Below are 20,988 nucleotides of genomic sequence, written 5' to 3' on the forward strand. Positions count from 1 at the left end.
CGGGATACCAGAAATGTCATGTTTCATGGTGGTGTCGAAGAATATAGCATTATTAGAAGTATCTCAAAGTGCGACATTGGAGGAATCGTATGAAGAAGGATTAATATCTTGAGCCATATAGTCAAAATATAAAGTCATAAATCTGGATTGAGATTGAAGGTCGACCAACCTCTCGAAATTTTCAATTACTAATGGGTTCATAACTGTGCATCGAATTAGCAACCGGTAAGAGAGATTCCAAAAACGATGTTTCAACGGAAGAATACCCGCTAGCACTTCAAGACTCATCGTATGGGTCGACTGCATGCAACCCAAGGCAATACGCAAACAACGATATTGTATTCTCTCTAATTTTATAATGTGCGTGTTCGCGGCGGAGCGAAAGCAGAAACAGCCGTACTCAAGAACTGACAATATCGTTGTTTGGTATAACCTTAGAAGGTCTCCTGGGTGAGCACCCCACCAAGTTCCGGTAATCGTACGAAGAAAATTAATCCTCTGTTGGCATTTTTGTGTCAGATACCTAATATGACAAGCCCAGGTGCATTTGGAGTCGAACCAGACCCCGAGATATTTAGCGACTAAAACCTGAGAGATCGTTTTACCCGTTAGTAGGAGCTGCAGCAATTTTTGTGGAACTGCTCAGTACGAAATGCTACATTTATCCATAAAAATACATGTAAAATCAAAGTTATTGAAGTTGGAGTTATTGAAATTAAAACGTGGATCAAGCAATGGCGCAGCCTTGAAAAGCATATTGCTCTTTAGAACGTTTAGTCTTCCAGTCAATGTCTCGCATGACAGTGTAGTCATGTGGTTACGAACCTCACTCACTTTTCTAATCGTATTTATCCACTGAATGTAAAAGTCTGATAGACCTACGGGTTGGTTCCGCAGAAATTGTGCGACCATAAACAGGCTGGAAAGCTTCCACAAAACTATCTATGAAATCTCACCTATCCTTGAGATCTGTAAAAAAATGTTCGGATTTTGTTTTATATATTCATTACGGTTTGTTGTTTGTTTACCTAGTTCGTCATGTTTCGCACCCAAAGTTGTATAAAACTCCTCGCTGTTTTTGAAATGCGCCAACATTTTGAACGTTCCACCCCAACGTGTCTTTGCATACAAAGGCGGAAGTGCTTGGTTCTCTTTTTCACAATAGACTTTGTGCAATGATTTCCTGCAATTTTTCGCTACTGCTATTTTCGCTGTTGTGACTGAGCGGATTTCGTCCTCATATCGCTTAGTTACATCGGTGACAGCCAGTTGTAGCGTATGAACAGCGCATGGGACAAGATTTACTAAATCAAAGTTTATGTCATAATCCTCCATTTTGTGTAATTCAAATTTATTTTGCAGATCTTTAACCGCGGCACACTTGTTCGCACCATTGTCACACGTGCTGGAGTATACGTTATTCAAATCAATGTTATATAATTGCAGTGTTTCCAAAATTTTGGTTTTTAGAAACATTCCGGTTTGTTTATCTTTTAGCTCTACCATACCTGTAAGATATATGAAATCCAATTTTTACCCAATTAGTTAAAAATTATTCGTACGCTAGTAAAAAATTATTAAAAAAGTATCAAACTACCATGAAGATATGTCAGGCGCCATAAAACCTACTTATGTCAAATTTGATTCCATTCACTTTATTAGTTTTTGAGATATGAAGAAAATTGTGTTTCATTTGTATGGGACCCCTTCTTTTCAGAAGAGGTAGGGGTGTCAAACTACCGTAAAAATATTTCTTTCTTCTAAAAACTTTTATTTACTATATTTGGTTCCATTTACTTGATTAATTCTTGAGATACTTATGCTTGATTAGTTCTTGAGATAATTTATGTTCCATTTGTATGGGATCCCTCCCTTTCAGAGACGGGAAACCAGCATAATAACCTTCCCCGGCCCTAAAAACCCCTACACGCAAAAGTTCCAGCTTTAATCAACCAATGAGTCCTCTCAAAACACACATTCACTGCTCTGGCTTTTCACAAAAAATGTGTAAAATGTAAAACGCAACAGTTGTGTAATAAATACACTGACAGAGATCGAAACCAGAATATGTATCATACACGCAGCACTTATTCTTCACGTCGAGTGTATTAGTGACTACTTCCCAGTGGAATGCAGTAGAGCAGTGCAAGCAGCAAACAACAACTTTTGAACTAAATGGATTTATACACATATAATTTATATACGCAATCGATTCAACTCGATGGATTCGGTCATTTGGAAAATAAATGGTACGCAAAATATAACGAAACAAAATTCCGTTCACAACGTTTTGTAATCAACAGTTTTGCAGATTTTTGCCATCGCGAGCGCCAAATTTCCGAATTATAGATAGTTTTTTTCAGATTTCATGCGGAATTTTTCGGTTTTCATGTATAAAATCAAAATACAAATTCAATTCAACTCATTCTCGATTTTTACAACATTTTGCGATGCAGTTTATTTTTCCTCTGTGTTTTCATCACCAGTCGAACGAAAAAGTCTGTCAACATTAAACTTTGTCAAGTGATCTGGCACCTTCAACTTATGAAACCCAGCTGCCATATTCAGTTTTTTCCTCTCCGTTTATCTCTCCCTCTGAGTATTTCTATTAATTGCAAGTGAAAAATGGCTGACGAGAAAACGAAAAATTTCTTGTGCCTTCATAAATTAAACCACCTTATTGCTGTTTTCGACGCTGCAGCTATTACAATGGACGACTTTAACTATTTGGCTGAAAATAAAAACGAATTGATCATTCTACTCCCGATCCTGAGGGACAGAATAGACTTCTGCAATGTTTTGAAAAAACGAACAGCGGATAAGGCTACGCAGGCCGATTTGGAGAAACCTCCGAATACCCGAGAGGTAAGTCCATCATAGTTATCACTATTTATGTTTCATGCAATGTTAAGCCAAGCTAAATTTTGAAAATTCAGCATTTTTCATATTTTTTTTATAAAAGGTTTTACACTCATTTATGTCATGTGTATGATGGTAATTATATATAACTGAATATATTTTGTTGCAGACGCTCGTTGAAATTTGCGAGCGGTACGAGGCTGGCCAGAAATTTTTGGAAATATACCGCAAAAATGAAAACAAAGCGTACACTGCCAGCTGCAGAAGACTGATAAAAGAAGCAATGGTCGAGCATTTTTTTCGCTTTGGCAAAGGCCACATTACGTGCGAAATATTCACCGAAATGGCTGCAATAATACAAAGAGAACTGCCTAAAGAAGACTTGAGAACGTGGTACGTCCCTTGTACAAAAAGAAAGGTGCCAGTGGATTGCTTCATAGTCGGTACCGATATTTACAAAGAACCGATAAAAGATTTCCCAGAAATAAAACGGAATTAGATACTTACGACCAGCCCCCAGTTGACGAATTGGTGCTTTTGGAAGAATACGATCAGAATGCTTGCCTTGGTAAGTAGAATTAAAATTTATGATGCAAATGGGTCGGTTATAAGAAATTTTTCAGCCGCTAAATTGTTGCTCAAGGATTTAGGCATAAATCGTAGCGAAGAAATTTATAATGCCTGGGTCACAAGCTTTGCTCTTCGACGGCGTGAAGCATTAATTGGGGAATTGGAATTTGGAGACTGGGAGATAATCAGCCAGCATGAGGACATCTTGTCCTTGGTAAGTTGTTTGTGCAATAAATCCGTGTAAATATATATATTGCGCAGAAAACACACAGTTACAATCGTTTCCATTTTCAGATTGATTTTGACTTTAAACGTATACACCCCGATGCGAAAAACTTTTATGAACTTGTTCCGAAATTTGTAAAACGCATTAAGAGCTTGTATTCGGAATATCATCCATTCTTGAATGAGGACAAAGAGGTGATGGGAACTGTGACCGAGGTTCTAGCAAGCACCTGCAGCTTTGGTACAAATTTTAGAGTTCTTCAATCATTGATATCTTCTAATTGAACTTTTGATTCAGATACCGAATGTTTCCTAGCGTTTTATTCACTGCCATTGATATTGCGTCAATTTTTCATTTCTAAAGGACAAAAAAGAATCAAACCTACATTGCGCGACTGTCGAAATAGTTTCGTAACTTACATCGAAGTGAGTGCTATCAAAATATATATACTGAACAACGTCATTAACTCTGAACTTTTTAAATTACAGAGCGAAGCTAAAGTTGCAGAAACGGTGGCTGAACGCCGCATGGTCGCTAAAGCAAGGGGTAGTACTATTCAACCGTATATCATTGCTGCAGGACTTAATTTTAATACCATAGATAGTTTTTTAGTTATTTTAGACAACCTAAAATTCAAGTGTACAAGCATTATTGCCGCAGTGGATATGCTTTTCAAATTTTACGCAGTTTTTTACCTCAAATATGCATCAGAATGTGATTCAGTCTTGAAATTTATTCAAATTTATTTTTATAACCTTCATTATGATGATGAACGAATTGACTCAAATGTGTTGGCGTTCCTCACGGACATTAACAAGGACAGTTGTTAGTTTTTGATATTTTATTCTTATTCTTACTAATGTAAATGAAAATATAAATGAAAAAAAAAAACATTCGAAATAGTTTCATTTACGAAAGAAAAACTTTCTATTTCACTTTATTTTAGCGTATGCACGATATATTGATAGCTCAACAGATTTTAATTCACTTCTGGGGTAAATCTGTATCCCGCATAAGTAATAACTTGTTCAGGATATAGTCAAGACTGTATGATTTATCGTTAAACCATACGAACTATCATCCATTTATTGTTATTCGTTATGCGGGATTTCCGTAGAAGTGAGACAAATCCGTTGATCTGGCAAGCCTGTCCCTGGCAAAATGCAAATCAAAAAACACGAAACGTCAAATCAATCTGGCAATCGTTCGCGAACAAATCGTATTATTTTCGTGCTACAAATATTTGCGTTTTGAATTGAGTTTAGAGAACAGAGTGTATAATTCAGAATGATCACCTAAATAACGACCTCCGAAGGATGAAAAATATTAGGATACTAAGTACTACTGGTCTACCGTTCCGCTTCACGTGGACGACATTTAAGAAACATCGCCAACATTGATACGTTTGCGAAATTTTCACAGTTAAACTGCATAGTTTTTGTCACAGCGGACCTATCCGGACAGGTGAACAGTTTTTTCTAAGCACCGAGTGAGAAGTTTGGCGAGGAATTGCAGGATTTTACCTTCGAAGAGATTAAATATAATGTTCATATTGGATACTTCGCGGATTGAAGAAAAATGGATTGCTACAGGCTGGAGAACTCTATCTGCAGGCTGCATGTCGAGTACAATCGTCTGTTCCAAACCGTTGCGTTGGATGAAGAAGCTTCTACACAGGGTTATTAATCAACAGAAGCAGAAGGATGTGTATCAAGTTTACATGCAAGCTGTAAAGCCGGTTGACATAATATAACACTAAAGATCAGCGACTAATCGTCCATAGGCGTATGATTTTTCATGCATGATACGTTTTAATTACATTTTTTTCGATACCAGATAGTAGCTGTGATTTATTCACCATATTATGACTCAACAAATCTGTAGTTTAACAGGTAGGCTTAAAATTCACGGATCGCTTCTGGTGAAGATGATAGTTGAATTGTTAAACAAAACGTAATTTACGAAGGGAATGTGAGCTACAATTCAGCTTTCCGACCAGAAATGTTTGCTTTGATGTGTTTAACTAATTTGTACGCAAATTGAGTTCATTTATTTTCATTTTCTTTTGCATTGCTTTTATTTCACTAGTGATAGGCAGGTTTTTTCTCTTTGAACTTTTTATTAGCATTGTTTTGAAAATACCTAGAGTAGAGAGTTTTGAAAGTGGCTTTGACCAAAACTTCATCGCTGGGAATCAATTAAAAATGTTGAAATCATTTCAAAATGATTTTATTCAAAGATAAAGGTCAATAGCCAAGCTCAAACTTTACAATATTCACTTTTTTTTCTGCTAACATGGTTTTCAACTGGAAACCGCCGGCTAGTTCAGTTCTTTACAGAAGGACAGTTTTATTAAAACGCGAGACATTTGAAACGAGTGCGAAACTCTTTAGATGAACCAGGACATTTTTTTTAAGCAAGTCATTTTGCCAAACGTGGGATTGACCCACGAAACGTGTCATGTCTGGTCACTTTAAATTTTTAACGATAAATTGATATAAATGCAGGTATGTAGACAAAAGAATTTTTAGGATGGCTTAGTGTCTAAACATTTTGGAAACAGTAACATTATATGGGTTATGAAACAGAATGATCTTTCTACGGGAGAATAAAAGATCACAAATTCAACTGGTTGTTGTTTCTACTTTTTGACTGGTTGTGCCGGGGAACCAGAGATGGTTTTACTCTAATCGTCACAGGACGCATTGTTATCCCTTAATATGCCAACCAAAATTTGAATGAATAATTTGATTTTTTTCTTTCTTTTTGCATGGACTGATTTCATAGGTTTGATTCGCTACTCTCAGCTTTCTTGTTGTTTAAGGCGATACGGGATAATAAAAAATAGTTGTTCAATGTTTGTATAACTTTCCTTAATCAGAAATGGCTTCGAAATTTTATCCTTTAAACTACCTTTCATGCAGGCACTAGATTAGTAGCATCTGTAGAATTTCTATGATAAGTTCAAAAAAGAGCGACGCGTCTTCGAACGCATTGTTATCGTAGACAGCGGAATAATAAAATGTTAAACCGGCTTTGTTTAATTTTTGTGACCCCCTAAATAAAAGTTGAACAGGCATGTGTAATGGAAGGCCGATAATACTAATTTTGACCTGTTGGAAAAATCTTTCGCGTTCTTTTACATCCCTTTTTTCTAACTGTAGTTTGGTGAATCTTCTCTTTATATTGGGGCTTATTACAGATGTCACCTCACGGTGAGAACGAAGTGAAAAAATCTCACGGTGAAAAAAGACGCGTGCAAATCAAATGGGAATCACTTTCACCGTGCTTATTACGGTTGTCATCTCACCGTGAAGTGACTCCCGTAATAAGCCCCATTGTAGATACGCAGAGTCAAGAAGGTTAACCGTTTTGTAGGTAGGCATGTACATTGGTTCACATTTGTTTTCTATTGTAGATAGGCATAGTTCAGCGGTTCTCAACCTGTTTTTGTCCGCGTACCCCTTGGCGATATTTTTTATATCGATTGTACCCTCTGGCTTGGAATGTTCTCGCAAAGTGGGAGAGAGCAGTGGTAAATTATATTGTGGTATTCTAGTTCAGGTTTTAAATTGAACTATAGTTTGTTTGACTGCTAAAGTCATGCTTTAGGAGCAAAATTGAACAACAAGTTGCTTTGTCCGCCATTACTGATTTTTCTTTCGCGTACCCCCTGAAGGCTTTCGAGTACCCCCAGGGGTACGTGTACCCCAGGTTGAGAACCGCTGGAGCACTTACGCTTGTATAAAAGATGTGTATTATTTGAAATATAGTTAGTGCTCAAGAATCTCGTTGTACAAGTTTATATTCCGATAATTTCCACCAAAATCCATAATGTCTATATAGTATGTTGGGCAGTCCCTGTTCAGCGTAGCTGTCATGATTTGTTATACTTCATTAGAAAATATATGCCAACCCTTGCTTAGACTCTATGTGTCAGAATATACATTATAAAAATCAAATTCTTCCAAAAAATAGTATTTTTCTCAACAATGAAATTGATGAACTTGTTTTCAAAGTTGCGAAAAAATGTATAAATCGAAAATGAAGAACCACCAGCACTAAAATGTTTAAACAAATTTCTTACTTCCTAAATTGTTTAAAAATTATCCGGTCATAATTTATATCTCGGACGAATTTGTACAGTAAACCAACGTACAAGATTTACTTAATACCTCATGTAAAAAGTAAAGAAGAAAATTGCATTAGGATGACTTTTAAATCATAACTGCTTGCTTTTATCTTTTTCTTATAAACACAGGAACATTGTAGCGAGTATAATACCTTGTACTTTAAGTTGACTTCAGTTGCTGATTTGACAGTTCCCTTGGAGTTTTGTACATTCAAAGTTGCCATTAAGTTTAGTTTCGCTGGTGTCAGTCAATGGAACCAAACGCATATGAATAGAACCAGTAAAATCATAGTTATGTGCAAAATGTTTTGAACACACAGAATGTCTTTTTTATTGTTCCGCATTCAATGTTGTTTTCAAATTCATGATTCATGAATTTGAATGAATGTTGATTCATGAAAATTAATTGATCAGGATATTTTGATTTGGCTTATCAGTACCTGAATTATTAGTATTGATTGCTGGTTACACTGTTTCGCTACACGAGAGCAGCCGTTTGAAAAAACATTACCAACACCGATACAAATCATCATGATGATACCAACACCGGTTGAAACCTCTCAATTGTAGTGGTTTGGAGTTGCTAAATACATTCAAAATACGCTAGAGCATCGAACGCGTTGTGAACAAAACACATTCGTTGCACTGGTTTCGAAATTACACAGGAGATGATCTAACTTTACACAATATTGATGTGGTTCCGCACCACCCAAGTTTTGCGTGTACATACAAATTATCACGATGATCCGCTAATCCGTTCTTGAATTCACTTCTGACATACGGACAGCGTTGCTATCTGATTATATTATACTAGCTGACCCGGCAAACTTCGTCCCGCCTATTTTTGTGTTCAGTGTATTAATTTTCAACATTCCAAATTCATTGATTTCTTACAATTTGTTTTTATCGTTTGAAATGATTGGTTTTATCGGAATGACAACATCCTCGACTTTTGCCTTTAGTACATCACCTCTATTCCGGAAATACTCATATTGGGTGGTATTCAGTTATTTTCGTTGTTTTTCAGAAACTGAAAGTGGTCATCTTCGAATTCAAGATGGTTTCCAGGGTCAATGCTTGGCTTCTATACATTATTTCGATTACGGAAATATTCATATGTAGTAGTATTCGGCTGTTTTCCAGAAGTTGCCATCTTACAATTCAAAATGGTATCTAAGGTCGATTCTAGCTCCATGCATCATTCAGGTTAAAGAAATGCTCATATTGGGTGGTATTCGGTCACTTTAGGCTATTTTCAGAAACGGGAAGTCACCATCCTGGATTTAAAAATAGCATTTGGAGACAATTTCTGGCCCCTGAGCGTCATTCTGGTTCATGAAACACCCATAATAGGTGTTATTTCGTCATTTTCGGCTGTTTTCCAGAAACCGGAAGTCACCATCTTAGAATTCAAAATGATGTATGTGGTCGATTCTAGCTCCTGTGTATCATTCTGGTATCGAAGCATCTCATATTGGATGGAAATCGGCTGTTTTTCTGGCTGTTTTTAAGAAGTCGCCATCTTGGATTTCAAACTGGTATTTGGAGACAATTTCTGGCCTCTGATAGTCATTCTGGTTGAAGAAACACCCATATTGGGTGGTAATTGTTCATTTTCGGCAGTTTCCCATTCACCGGAAGTCGTCATCTTACAATTCATAATGTTGTCTGAGGTCGATTTGTGGCTTTAGTGCATCATAACAATCCCGGAAATACCCAGAAACCGGAAGTCACCATTTTGGAGTTCGAAATGGCATTTGGAGACAATTTTCGGATAGAAACCGGAAGTTTCCATCTTAAATTTAACAACGGCGTCTGGAGTCGAAAATTTTTCTTGCTCTCAAAAACTTCAACATATCAAATTTGGTTCCATTTGCTTGATTATTTCTCGAGATGTCCAGAAATTTCTGTGGAACCCCTCCTTTCAGAAGAAGAAGGGGTGTCGAAACATTATAGACATCTTTGTTACCCCTAAAACTATTCTCCAGCCGAGTTTGGTTAGTTTTCGAGATGTGCAGAAATTTGTGTTTCACTTGTTTGGAACCGCTCCCTCGCATAAGAGGGAGAGGTGTCGAACCAATTTAGTCTTATTTGTTACCTCTAAAACCATTTACATGCCAAATTTGGTTCTATTTGGTGGATTGGTTTTCAAGCTGTGCGAAATTTGTGTTTTTCTGTATGGGACCATGGGTGTCAAATATATATATTTGTTACCCCTAAAAACATCCACCTGCCAAATTTGGTTTCCTTTGCTTGGTTAGTTTTCGAGATATGGATGAATTTGTGTTTCATTTGTATGGGACCCCTCCCTTCTAGAAAAGGGAGGGGTATCAAACCATTATGGACATATTTGTTACTTCTAAAACATTCTAATACCAAATTTGGTTGTATTTTCTTGATTGGTTCTTGAGCTGCGTGAAATTTGTGTTTCATTTGTATGAGACCCCTCCCTTTTAGTAGAGGGTGGGTTGTCACACCATTATGGATATATTTGTTATCCCTAAAAACATCCACCTGCCAAATTTGGTTCCATTTGCTTGGTAAGTTTTCGAGATGTGCATGAATTTGTATTTCATTTGTATGGGACCCCTCCCTTCCAGAAGAGGGAGGGGTTTCAAACTATCTTAGTCACCTTTCTCGGCCCCTAAAACCCCTATATACAAAATTTCACGCCGATCGGTTCATTAGTTTCCAAGCCTATATGGAACAGACAGACAGACAGAGCTGCATTTTTATATGTTTAGATGATATAATATAAGGGCATCTTCAGCGGTGGTCTATTTTTGAAACAACTTTATACTAGATTTACACCAGCGAAACCTGAATAAAACCAATTAATATAGACCAACTTTCCGTTCTCCGCACCGGTGTTGTATATCTCGTTGTTTTAGAACCGCTGACATCTGTCACGCTGTCAACAATTCAATACCCCATGTTATCAGTTTATGAGACTTGTTATAATGAAAAGCACTCAATATTTAACAAACGGAAATTCGATAATTTCTACGCACATTAAACGATTACTTTGGCAAGACACTTTATATCCTAAAGACTTTATATATTTGACGGTTTGACCCAAGCGTCAGTGACATTTCTCAGGATGGATTAGTATCGGAGGATAGCGAAAAATATTTGATCGCGAAGATGTTCATCTTCCGTTTTCGTCTCATCAATCTTTCAAAATCTTGCAGTTCTTAAAACTTGGGTGTGGTTTCGAAGATATTGAAACAAGCCCGCATTGTGAACGTTTTCAGTTCAGTGTCTTCGAGGAACATTTTTCTGGCCTCTTGAGGTCTCCTCTAGTCCCACTACAATTCAGGCGATTAACGAATAGCCAACATATTTGTCATCCTGGTGGCTGATGGTTGCAAAACAAGTAGTTAAACATGCGGTTATGGTCTTCCAGAATTCTCCCTTTTGCTGGTCGGTTTCCTTGAAGCCAAAAACGACAAACCTGTTCTTTTTCTTCTTCAGAAAAACCACAAAAACATATTGTGAATTGTCATGAAAAATCTTTGTTTTGTTTATTTCTATAGCTAATAATAGCTAAAAATGAGGTATTCAATTAAAATATGACATTTTACCCACCTATTGGTAGCGTACAAAGGGTTTTAGAACGATCTATTTCTTGTTCCAAAAAGTGACAAAAATAGACCAAAACGTACACCAGTTCCAAATTTTTTCAATTTAGATCTGGTATAAAACAAAATTTACACCACCGGTGGAGCAGTGAATTTGAGTTTGTTCCAAAAAAATAGAACAAAACAACGATTTGGACCACCGCTGAAGATGCTCTAATGATATAATATAATCTATCTGAACATATAAAAATGCAGCTCTGTCTGTCTGTCTGGACAGGCTTGTCAGGCTTGGAAACTACTGAACCGATCGGCGTGAAATTTTGTGTATACGGGTTTCAGGGAGCGAAAAAACTGATTAAGATAGTTCGAGACCCCTCCGTCTTCTGGAAGGGAGGGGTCCCAAACAAATGAAACACAAATTTCTGCACATCTCGAGAACTAACCAAGTAAATGGAACCAAGTTTGGCATGTGGATGTTTCTGGGGGTAACAAATGTGTCCATAATGGTTTGACACCTCTCACTCTTCTGGAAGAGAGGGCTTATACAAATGAAACTTATAATTCTTCACAACTCAATCTACGATCTAAGAACTATCTAAGAACTAACAATCTGAGAACTCATCAAGTTCTTCACAAATCAAGAACTAATCAAGTAAATGGAACCATATTTGGCATGTGGAGGTTCATGGGAGCAGAAAATATTTTCATGGTGGTTCGACACCCCTTCCACTTCGGGTTGGGGGGGCTCTCATACAAATCAAACACAAATTTCTATGGTTGTTTTACACTCCTCCGTACTCTAGAAGGGGTGGGAGGTATCCCATACCAAATAAACAGATATTTCAACCAAGTTTTTCGGAAAACAGCCTAAAATTGTCGGGTTAATGCACAGGAGCCGTTTTTTAATTTAAGATGGAATCTTCCGGTTCCTAAGATGGTTGTTTCCGGAATCAGAATGACGCTCAGAGGTCAGAAAATGTCTCCAAATGCCATTTTGAAATCCAAGATGGCGACTTCCGGTTTCTGAAAAACAGCGGAAAATGACCGAATACCATGCATTACGGGTATTTCCGGAATCGTAATGATGCACTGAAACCTCTAATCGATCTCAGACAACATTTTGAATTGTAATATGACAACTGCTGTTTTTCTAGACAACAGCCGAAAATGGCCGATTTCCACCCAATGTGATTCACAGTAGCTAAAATCGACTACATTCCGATTAAACCAATCATTTCAAACTATTTGTCCTTTGACTTTGATCATATTCTATGGCCGATTCGTCGTGCATTTGCTTACTATTAGCAAATCGCAAGGAATCAATGAATTTGGAATGTTTGAAATTATTTATTTAAACACTAAAATGGGCGGGATGAAGTTTGCCGGGTCACCTAGTATAATGATATAAAAGAAAATAACGAAGATGTCGATAAAACTTTGCAAAATGAAAAAATGCCTCAGATCAGTAAAGAGTTATTGCTGTGTAAATTTTCACCTGTTTAGACTGTTGTTGAATGAAAAAAAGAACTGCATTGTGGCAAAGTAAACCAGAGGTGATTATTTCAATTTTTTTCTTTTGATTTATAATAAAACCGCCTGTATTCGCAAGACTACATATCAACGTATTATTTTACACTTGGTATTAGAAAATCTACATTAATTAAACTAATTCACAACGCCAATTTGGATCAAGTCTAATAATATCGCCAAGGTCATCATCCGATTTGCAATGATTCATCATTCATGTTTGTCACGGCATACGCCGTAATTAATGTTAAGCGCCTATTGCTATTATCACGCTGCCTAATTCCTGCTAAGTATGATGAATCGATTTATGATCTAAGCCATATACTTGCAGACGTATTTATTAACCATTTAGCATGCTCTCCTCGCTGCTTCCATATTCAATAGAGCAGGAATATGGCAATTATTCAAAATTCCACGTACTAAAATAGATTCAACTGATTTTTCAAAGTGGCGCCAATTCTCCATTCGCTCGATATGCAAAGTACCGCTCTGTGTCACACTTATTAGGCATCGTCAGAAATCAAATATTTCCTAATAGCTTGGGGCAACTTATACGTATCCTAAATGTACACCATATAGAAGAGGAGCCAAATTGCCGTCACTAAATTACCGTCACTAAATTGTCGCGGCTCCGATATTGTTTTGACATTCAGATTAGATCGTTATTCATTATAAAAGTTTCATATTTATTTTGGCTCCGGGAGTTTGCGAGCACGTGTACAGAATGCAACGCAGCAATAAATGTAACGTTCGATACTCGATCTACTCTGATCGATCGATTGGTTGTCATTTTCAAGTGAACAATGATTTACGGGTGCGTGACTATAATTTTTAGTGCTACTCCGGGCATTCGAGTGATTCTAGGTCATTCGAGTGAAGTCATTCAGCAAGCATTGGGTGATGCACAGCTCCAACTGCTGATGATGATGTCAATAGCTGGCGATGATGAATTCATAACCATGCGCAGGATTTTCGGTTGGAGGGGATTCTGTTATGGAGCGTAATCCATACTATGAAACTAATGGAACGATTGGACTTATTTGAAAGAGTGTGTTTATATTTTACTTTTCGTTCTAAATAGATTAACGTATTTCTTATTCAAATAATAGCGACTTATAATGTGCTCCCGTAAATAAAATCATATCAGCGAAATTTGATATTTTTCAACTCACGACAATGGGATAACGGATGGTGAATCAAGTTCAATCGTATGATTATGTGGAGCGTTCTCCGGGTTCGAATCACCGTAACTTTAATCTTTTCGGGTTTCAATTGATTTTTTTCGGTGAGATTTATTAAAACAAAACAACTAAATAGTTTACGTTTCAGCTTACTAATTTTTCAGCCATCCTCAGAACTTTAATTATACGAAAAAAAAAAATACAAATTAAAATAATGTCACATATTCTTCGAAATATCACAAATGTTACAAGACTTACAAACTATTTTTTTTTTTTTTTTCGTGTGCATCACCGTGTGGATCTCTCTAACTTCTATCCATTCTCATTTTGCGCGCGTTGTCGATCAGCAGGTTGATTTTTGTTCTCGTACACCTCTCTGAGTTTTTTAACCATGCCAATGTATGTATTGGAGAACCCCAGTGCATCGCGTTGTAGATTCACTGATCTGTTCCCGCTCAGTTTAATGTGGAGAGCCTCCGCCGATATTCTGCTTTGCTCTCTGGTAATCTGCTCTAGTATTCGAGTGCGGGAGAAATCGAACTCGTGTCCGTTCTCTATTGCGTGTTGCGCTAAGCCTGTTGTAGTTGTTTGTCTCCGTACGTCATATCGATGTTGGGCGAGGCGCTTTTCCAGCGTTTGTGAAGTTTGCCCCACGTATTCCTTATCTGGACATGCTCCACATGGTACGCTATATACCAAGTTAGTTTTTTGCATTTTTGGTATGTTGTCTTTAAGTTTTGAGAAAACAGTGTTCTTAACTTGGTCCCGAGGTTTGTGCGACGCGATGATGTTATGTTTGCGTAGTACTTTACCCACCTTCTCGCTCAGACATGGGATATACGGTAACGATACATATTTAGTTCTCTCTCTGGTCTCCCGCCTATCTTCGAGAGTATTGTACGCTGCATGGACTCGTTGTTTGAGTATTCGCTGTAGGAAATGTGTCGGGTAGTTGTTCAGCAGTAGTATCGATTTAGCTTTTTGTATGCTTACAACTCTGCTCTCGACGTCCGTCAGTTTAATTGCTCGGTCGAAAAGTGCGATTGCAGAGTTTTTCTTGTGGGCATATGGGCTTTCCGATGTGAAGTCTAGGTACCGACCTTTTTCGTGTTTCGGAAACCACATTTTCGTTATTTTTGCTTCTGTCCTTGTTAGTGTTATGTCCAAAAACCTCAGTGAACCGGATTGTTCCTTCTCCACCGTGAATTTGAGTGACATTTCCATCGTGTTAAATTCACGTACAACGGCATCAATTTCGTCTTCTTTCCCTATCACGAAGCAGTCATCAACGTATCGTTTGTAAGTTGTCAACGAGATTCCCTTGTGATGTAGTTTTGCCATGCATTCTTGTTCCAGTTTTTCCATAACGATATTTGCAACTACAGGTGATAAAGGTGAGCCCATTGGGACGCCAAAACATTGGTTGTAGACCTTCTCTTCGTAGTGGAAAAACGACGCACTTAGTACCGTTTGCATCGCCTTTTTGAAGCTGTCCCATGGAACGGTTGTGTAATTACGCAACTGGTGCCATTTCTCTTCAATATATTCATATACTTTGTGCACAGGTACGTTTGTATAAAGAGAAACAACATCTAGAGAGTACATCACGCATCCCTCCGGTACTTCTATATTCGAAATTTCTTCCGCAAAATCAAAACTGTTCCGAATATGGTACTGTGTTTTCCCCATAAGGTTTTCGAGAATCCCCGCCATGTATTGGGCCATCTTATAAGTGGCAGATCCCACTGTTGATACCACTGGTCTGAGCGGACGGTTCTCTTTGTGTAGTTTCGGTAGGCCGTAGATACGTGGTGGATAGGAATGAAACGTTTTTAGTTTGTTTTTGATGTACGTCTCTATATGCCCGTCTACCCACAAAACACGTAGTACAATGGCTGAAGGGGACTGGAGCAAAGCCCACGAAATGGTGGAAAAAAGAGCCGCCAATACGTACCAAAAATCAAAAAGTACGGAAATACGAAAGTTGAATCAACTAAAAAACGGGAAAGTTCAAGCAATTCAACAGCACCCGGAATGGGTGGAAAACACAACGGGAACGGAGCTACCAGATTACCTGGAAAGAACACTACGTCTAGGACCGAACTTCAACATACAGAATAAGACAACCATACCGTACGTTCAATTCGTGGCAGATGTAGAAACAGCGATCAAAACCATTCCAGAAGCGGACGAAATAAGGTCAGATGTCTCAACCATGGTTTCAAACTACATCAACTATCAGAAACAACCACGCACAAAAGAAAATAACTGGATACATCAGGACATAATGCACAGCCAACGCTTTCTGAAACAACACCCCGAGATCTGCATAACCAGAGCGGATAAGGGAAACAAAACTGTGGTGATGACGACAGACGAATATCGACAAAAAATGACGGAGCTAGTAAGCGATGCTGCCACATACACACTACTGAAAAGTAATCCATCGAATAAAACACTAAAGAAACTGAACGACATTGTAGAGGAATGGTGGGTAGAAGGGCATATAGAGACGTACATCAAAAACAAACTAAAAACGTTTCATTCCTATCCACCACGTATCTACGGCCTACCGAAACTACACAAAGAGAACCGTCCGCTCAGACCAGTGGTATCAACAGTGGGATCTGCCACTTATAAGATGGCCCAATACATGGCGGGGATTCTCGAAAACCTTGTGGGGAAAACACAGTACCATATTCGGAACAGTTTTGATTTTGCGGAAGAAATTTCGAATATAGAAGTACCGGAGGGATGCGTGATGTACTCTCTAGATGTTGTTTCTCTTTATACAAACGTACCTGTGCACAAAGTATATGAATATATTGAAGAGAAATGGCACCAGTTGCGTAATTACACAACCGTTCCATGGGACAGCTTCAAAAAGGCGATGCAAACGGTACTAAGTGCGTCGTTTTTCCACTACGAAGAGAAGGTCTACAACCAATGTTTTGGCGTCCCAATGGGCTCACCTTTATCACCTGTAGTTGCAAATATCGTTATGGAAAAACTGGAACAAGAATGCATGGCAAAACTACATCACAAGGGAATCTCGTTGACAACTTACAAACGATACGTTGATGACTGCTTCGTGATAGGGAAAGAAGACGAAATTGATGCCGTTGTACGTGAATTTAACACGATGGAAATGTCACTCAAATTCACGGTGGAGAAGGAACAATCCGGTTCACTGAGGTTTTTGGACATAACACTAACAAGGACAGAAGCAAAAATAACGAAAATGTGGTTTCCGAAACACGAAAAAGGTCGGTACCTAGACTTCACATCGGAAAGCCCATATGCCCACAAGAAAAACTCTGCAATCGCACTTTTCGACCGAGCAATTAAACTGACGGACGTCGAGAGCAGAGTTGTAAGCATACAAAAAGCTAAATCGATACTACTGCTGAACAACTACCCGACACATTTCCTACAGCGAATACTCAAACAACGAGTCCATGCAGCGTACAATACTCTCGAAGATAGGCGGGAGACCAGAGAGAGAACTAAATATGTATCGTTACCGTATATCCCATGTCTGAGCGAGAAGGTGGGTAAAGTACTACGCAAACATAACATCATCGCGTCGCACAAACCTCGGGACCAAGTTAAGAACACTGTTTTCTCAAAACTTAAAGACAACATACCAAAAATGCAAAAAACTAACTTGGTATATAGCGTACCATGTGGAGCATGTCCAGATAAGGAATACGTGGGGCAAACTTCACAAACGCTGGAAAAGCGCCTCGCCCAACATCGATATGACGTACGGAGACAAACAACTACAACAGGCTTAGCGCAACACGCAATAGAGAACGGACACGAGTTCGATTTCTCCCGCACTCGAATACTAGAGCAGATTACCAGAGAGCAAAGCAGAATATCGGCGGAGGCTCTCCACATTAAACTGAGCGGGAACAGATCAGTGAATCTACAACGCGATGCACTGGGGTTCTCCAATACATACATTGGCATGGTTAAAAAACTCAGAGAGGTGTACGAGAACAAAAATCAACCTGCTGATCGACAACGCGCGCAAAATGAGAATGGATAGAAGTTAGAGGGATCCACACGGTGATGCACACGAAAAAAAAAAAAAAAAAAAAAAAATAGATTGTAAGTCTTGTAACATATGTGATATTTCGAAGAATATGTGACATTATTTTAATTTGTATTTTTTTTTTTTTCGTATAATTAAAGTTCTGAGGATGGCTGAAAAATTAGTAAGCTGAAACGTAAACTATTTAGTTGTTTTGTTTTAATAAATCTCACCGAAAAAAATCAATTGAAACCCGAAAAGATTATGTGGAGCACAAAACGGAGTTTCCCCAAGCAGTTCGGCTCTCTTTTTTCAACATTTTCAGCCAGCTTGACATCTTGGTGACTTCGAATTAATTTTTCGGTCAACCTTTGTCATTGCTAGAGAGGGGCGGTCGTTGAAAGTGAACTGAAGAAAAGCAAAAGCGAGAGTAAACAGCTCTGAAGTTTAATCATCATAAGAATCACGGGAAGATTTTCTAGATTTTCACGCCCCGTGTGCAGCTGCAACCTTCTGTGACGATAATTTTAATTAAAATCAAAGTAATTCCGTTCCGGCTTTTGTTGAAGACTCGGTACTCAGCAAAACTATTTTCCGACAAGCTGTTGCTCTAAGGAATGTCATTCCGCATTCGGGTCATCTGAATACCGTTTTGTGATCACTAAAAACGGCAAGAACTTCGTCATCATTAGTTTCAACTACAGATGGTAAACATTTGTCTGTGGGCAAATTTCAATTAATTTCCTTCTAATGGTCCATAGCGACTTTAATTAGGACCAGTTTCAAGTGACGGCCTTTTTAATTTCCCGAAATATGCTTCTTTACTAGTCGTTTCTCATAGGAAAAAGCTTACACATGTTTAGTGGCGCCTCGTTCAAATTTTTATTCTGCTGAGCTATGAATGGCAGTGACCTCTAAAATTAGCATGTTCTTGATGATGCAACATAAATAGCGCAGAAGAGTGTAACAAGCCAAAGTGACCTGAAATTAAACGGTTCACACGTATTTGGGTTAGAAAACATTATAGACACAAGAATAATTTTGAAAAAGTAAACTCATGCATTTTTTTAATTTTATCCTAATCATTCTGGATCAGGAATTTGGCTGAAACACAGTTTAAAAAATAAGATATAGAGAAATAACAATATATCATTCAAAAAATCATGTCAAATTTTTCGTTAATTTTTTGTGTGTGAAAAATCTAGTATTACTCAGTCAAAAAAATATTTATTATATATTTTTCAACAAAGCAGTTAAAGTTTCATACAGCTCGTTTTTGGATTGAGCTACAATGTTTAAGTCATGTGTATACGTTTTTTTAACATAATTATTCTTCAGTTAAAAAAAATTCCCCACTGGTATATAGTACTCAGTTCTCTAAGCGACTCAAAAATGCTCGATCGAGAATTTGGCGTGGATTAACTCAAATGTGTGTCATGCCTCTTAACCTAATTGAATTAGAATCATCTGCCGCAAGCAAAGAAGCAAAAAACTCCTGGGAATTTCCGCACCAGTTTTTAATTTATTGATAATCAGCTCCTCCGTAGCCGTCACAAGAGCATAAAAACCAGCCATTCTGCAAAATTTATTGCGATCCCAAACACTAAGTGACTATATTCAGTCTTCTGTCTGCTGATGAACAACTGCCATCAGACAAGACCTTTCGGATCGCATGTTATGAAGCAAACTGAGAAGAAATCGGTTGACGAGATTTTTCACCCCCCTCCTGTTCTACTCTATCACAGTCTCGCACTCACCCGGTTTTCCTGCTGTTCAGTTTTTCTTTTGTTGTTGTGCTGTGACGACCGTGCAGGAAATTTTCCATGATAGACAACCGGCAGACAACATGACAAGGTTCTCCTTTACAGGTTGCTTCGCAGTGGAAAGACTGGTCCGTTAAATGCCTGTTGAATGTCACACAATTTCCCTGACAACAGCGGGGCTGACAGGCAAGATGGTTGCAACAGGCTCTAGGGTCATCCGCTGCGGGTGGTAGGCACACGTGACACACCTGCGCATGTATGACACGCGTTCATTTCTCCGTGAATATTTTGACAAAAGAAGATAAAAACCAGTTGTCAAGATAAAGAGGCTGCACGACAAACCAACCGTCAGGTGATGCTTTTTCAGAAGCTGGTGGGAGTGTGCTCGAAGGACACACCGATGAAAACGTTTCCAGTGTTGATACGAGCATTTAATGCAGGCAGGACTGGTTATCTCAAGAAGAATTTTCCGAAATGGTTTCGCTGAATTTTTCTTAAGAAGAATAGCATTTCACGGACTTCAAATCTTGGAATTTATATCTATAAGGTAATTGATTCACCAGAATTTTCCCCTCATCAACCCTACATAACACACGAATGACCTTACTTCTCAGATCGAATTGCGAAAATACGACAATAACTCTGCTTGTGCCTATATATAGGCGCATCGTGTCGAGAAGAAAGAAAATTCCGATCAAAAGTTTTCCCTGACAATAACGGTGATGATGATATGCCGGCTTCTGAATTGCGGCCCCATTTGATGACAAAATTTGAAATACAAGAGCCTGGTTAGGCTAGTGGAAGTTGCTTCATTCCGGGTTTGATAATGCAACACGGAATCGTTGGTTAGCGTGGGTGAAGGGGTACCTACAAGTACAAGTTACTCAAAGCGGAGCAGCACTTCAAAGAACAAAGCAATCTTATACCGGATGCTGCTGTTGGAGGTGATGATAGACAGTCACGATGTTAGATAAACTCTGATGCTGTTGTTTGGTTCGAAGGACTACTGTGGCTGTGATACACTATATTTTTTCTGGTTTGTACTGAACGGTAGATACAAAATGTAGATGTTTCATTTGGCATATTTGGAATAGGTACATACTACTTGCA

General features: G+C 38.2%; 3 protein-coding genes across 4 annotated transcripts; 2 read left to right on the forward strand and 1 right to left on the reverse strand.

The window, feature by feature from the left end:
- The first annotated feature begins 2,567 nt into the window (after positions 1-2,567).
- LOC129724927 (uncharacterized) lies at positions 2,568-3,842 on the forward strand. Of its 2 annotated transcripts, XR_008727985.1 has the most exons (4): positions 2,568-2,865; positions 3,029-3,427; positions 3,483-3,643; positions 3,724-3,842. XR_008727985.1 is itself a non-coding variant. In XM_055680211.1 (3 exons), the coding sequence occupies exons 1-2, from the start codon at positions 2,626-2,628 to the stop codon at positions 3,356-3,358; spliced, it is 570 nt and encodes a 189-aa protein (XP_055536186.1). In that variant the 5' UTR covers positions 2,568-2,625; the 3' UTR covers positions 3,359-3,643; positions 3,724-3,842. The 2 variants fall into 2 exon arrangements, 1 of the variants encoding a protein (XP_055536186.1); XM_055680211.1 differs by having other exon boundaries at positions 3,029-3,643.
- A 10,555-nt stretch (positions 3,843-14,397) lies between these two features.
- Positions 14,398-15,708, reverse strand: LOC129724690 (uncharacterized). Its single transcript, XM_055679795.1, has 2 exons — positions 14,893-15,708; positions 14,398-14,804 (listed from the first exon to the last, which is right to left on the reverse strand). The coding sequence occupies exons 1-2, from the start codon at positions 15,679-15,681 to the stop codon at positions 14,646-14,648; spliced, it is 948 nt and encodes a 315-aa protein (XP_055535770.1). The 5' UTR covers positions 15,682-15,708; the 3' UTR covers positions 14,398-14,645.
- Positions 15,709-16,583: 875 nt separating this feature from the next.
- On the forward strand, positions 16,584-18,146 carry LOC129724125 (uncharacterized). Its single transcript, XM_055678766.1, has 2 exons — positions 16,584-17,626; positions 17,715-18,146. Exons 1-2 carry the CDS (start codon positions 16,718-16,720, stop codon positions 17,871-17,873), a joined length of 1,068 nt encoding a protein of 355 aa, XP_055534741.1. The 5' UTR covers positions 16,584-16,717; the 3' UTR covers positions 17,874-18,146.
- Positions 18,147-20,988: the final 2,842 nt, after the last annotated feature.

The sequence above is a fragment of the Wyeomyia smithii genome, chromosome 2 (assembly GCF_029784165.1).
Source record: "Wyeomyia smithii strain HCP4-BCI-WySm-NY-G18 chromosome 2, ASM2978416v1, whole genome shotgun sequence".
NCBI lineage: Eukaryota > Metazoa > Arthropoda > Insecta > Diptera > Culicidae > Wyeomyia > Wyeomyia smithii.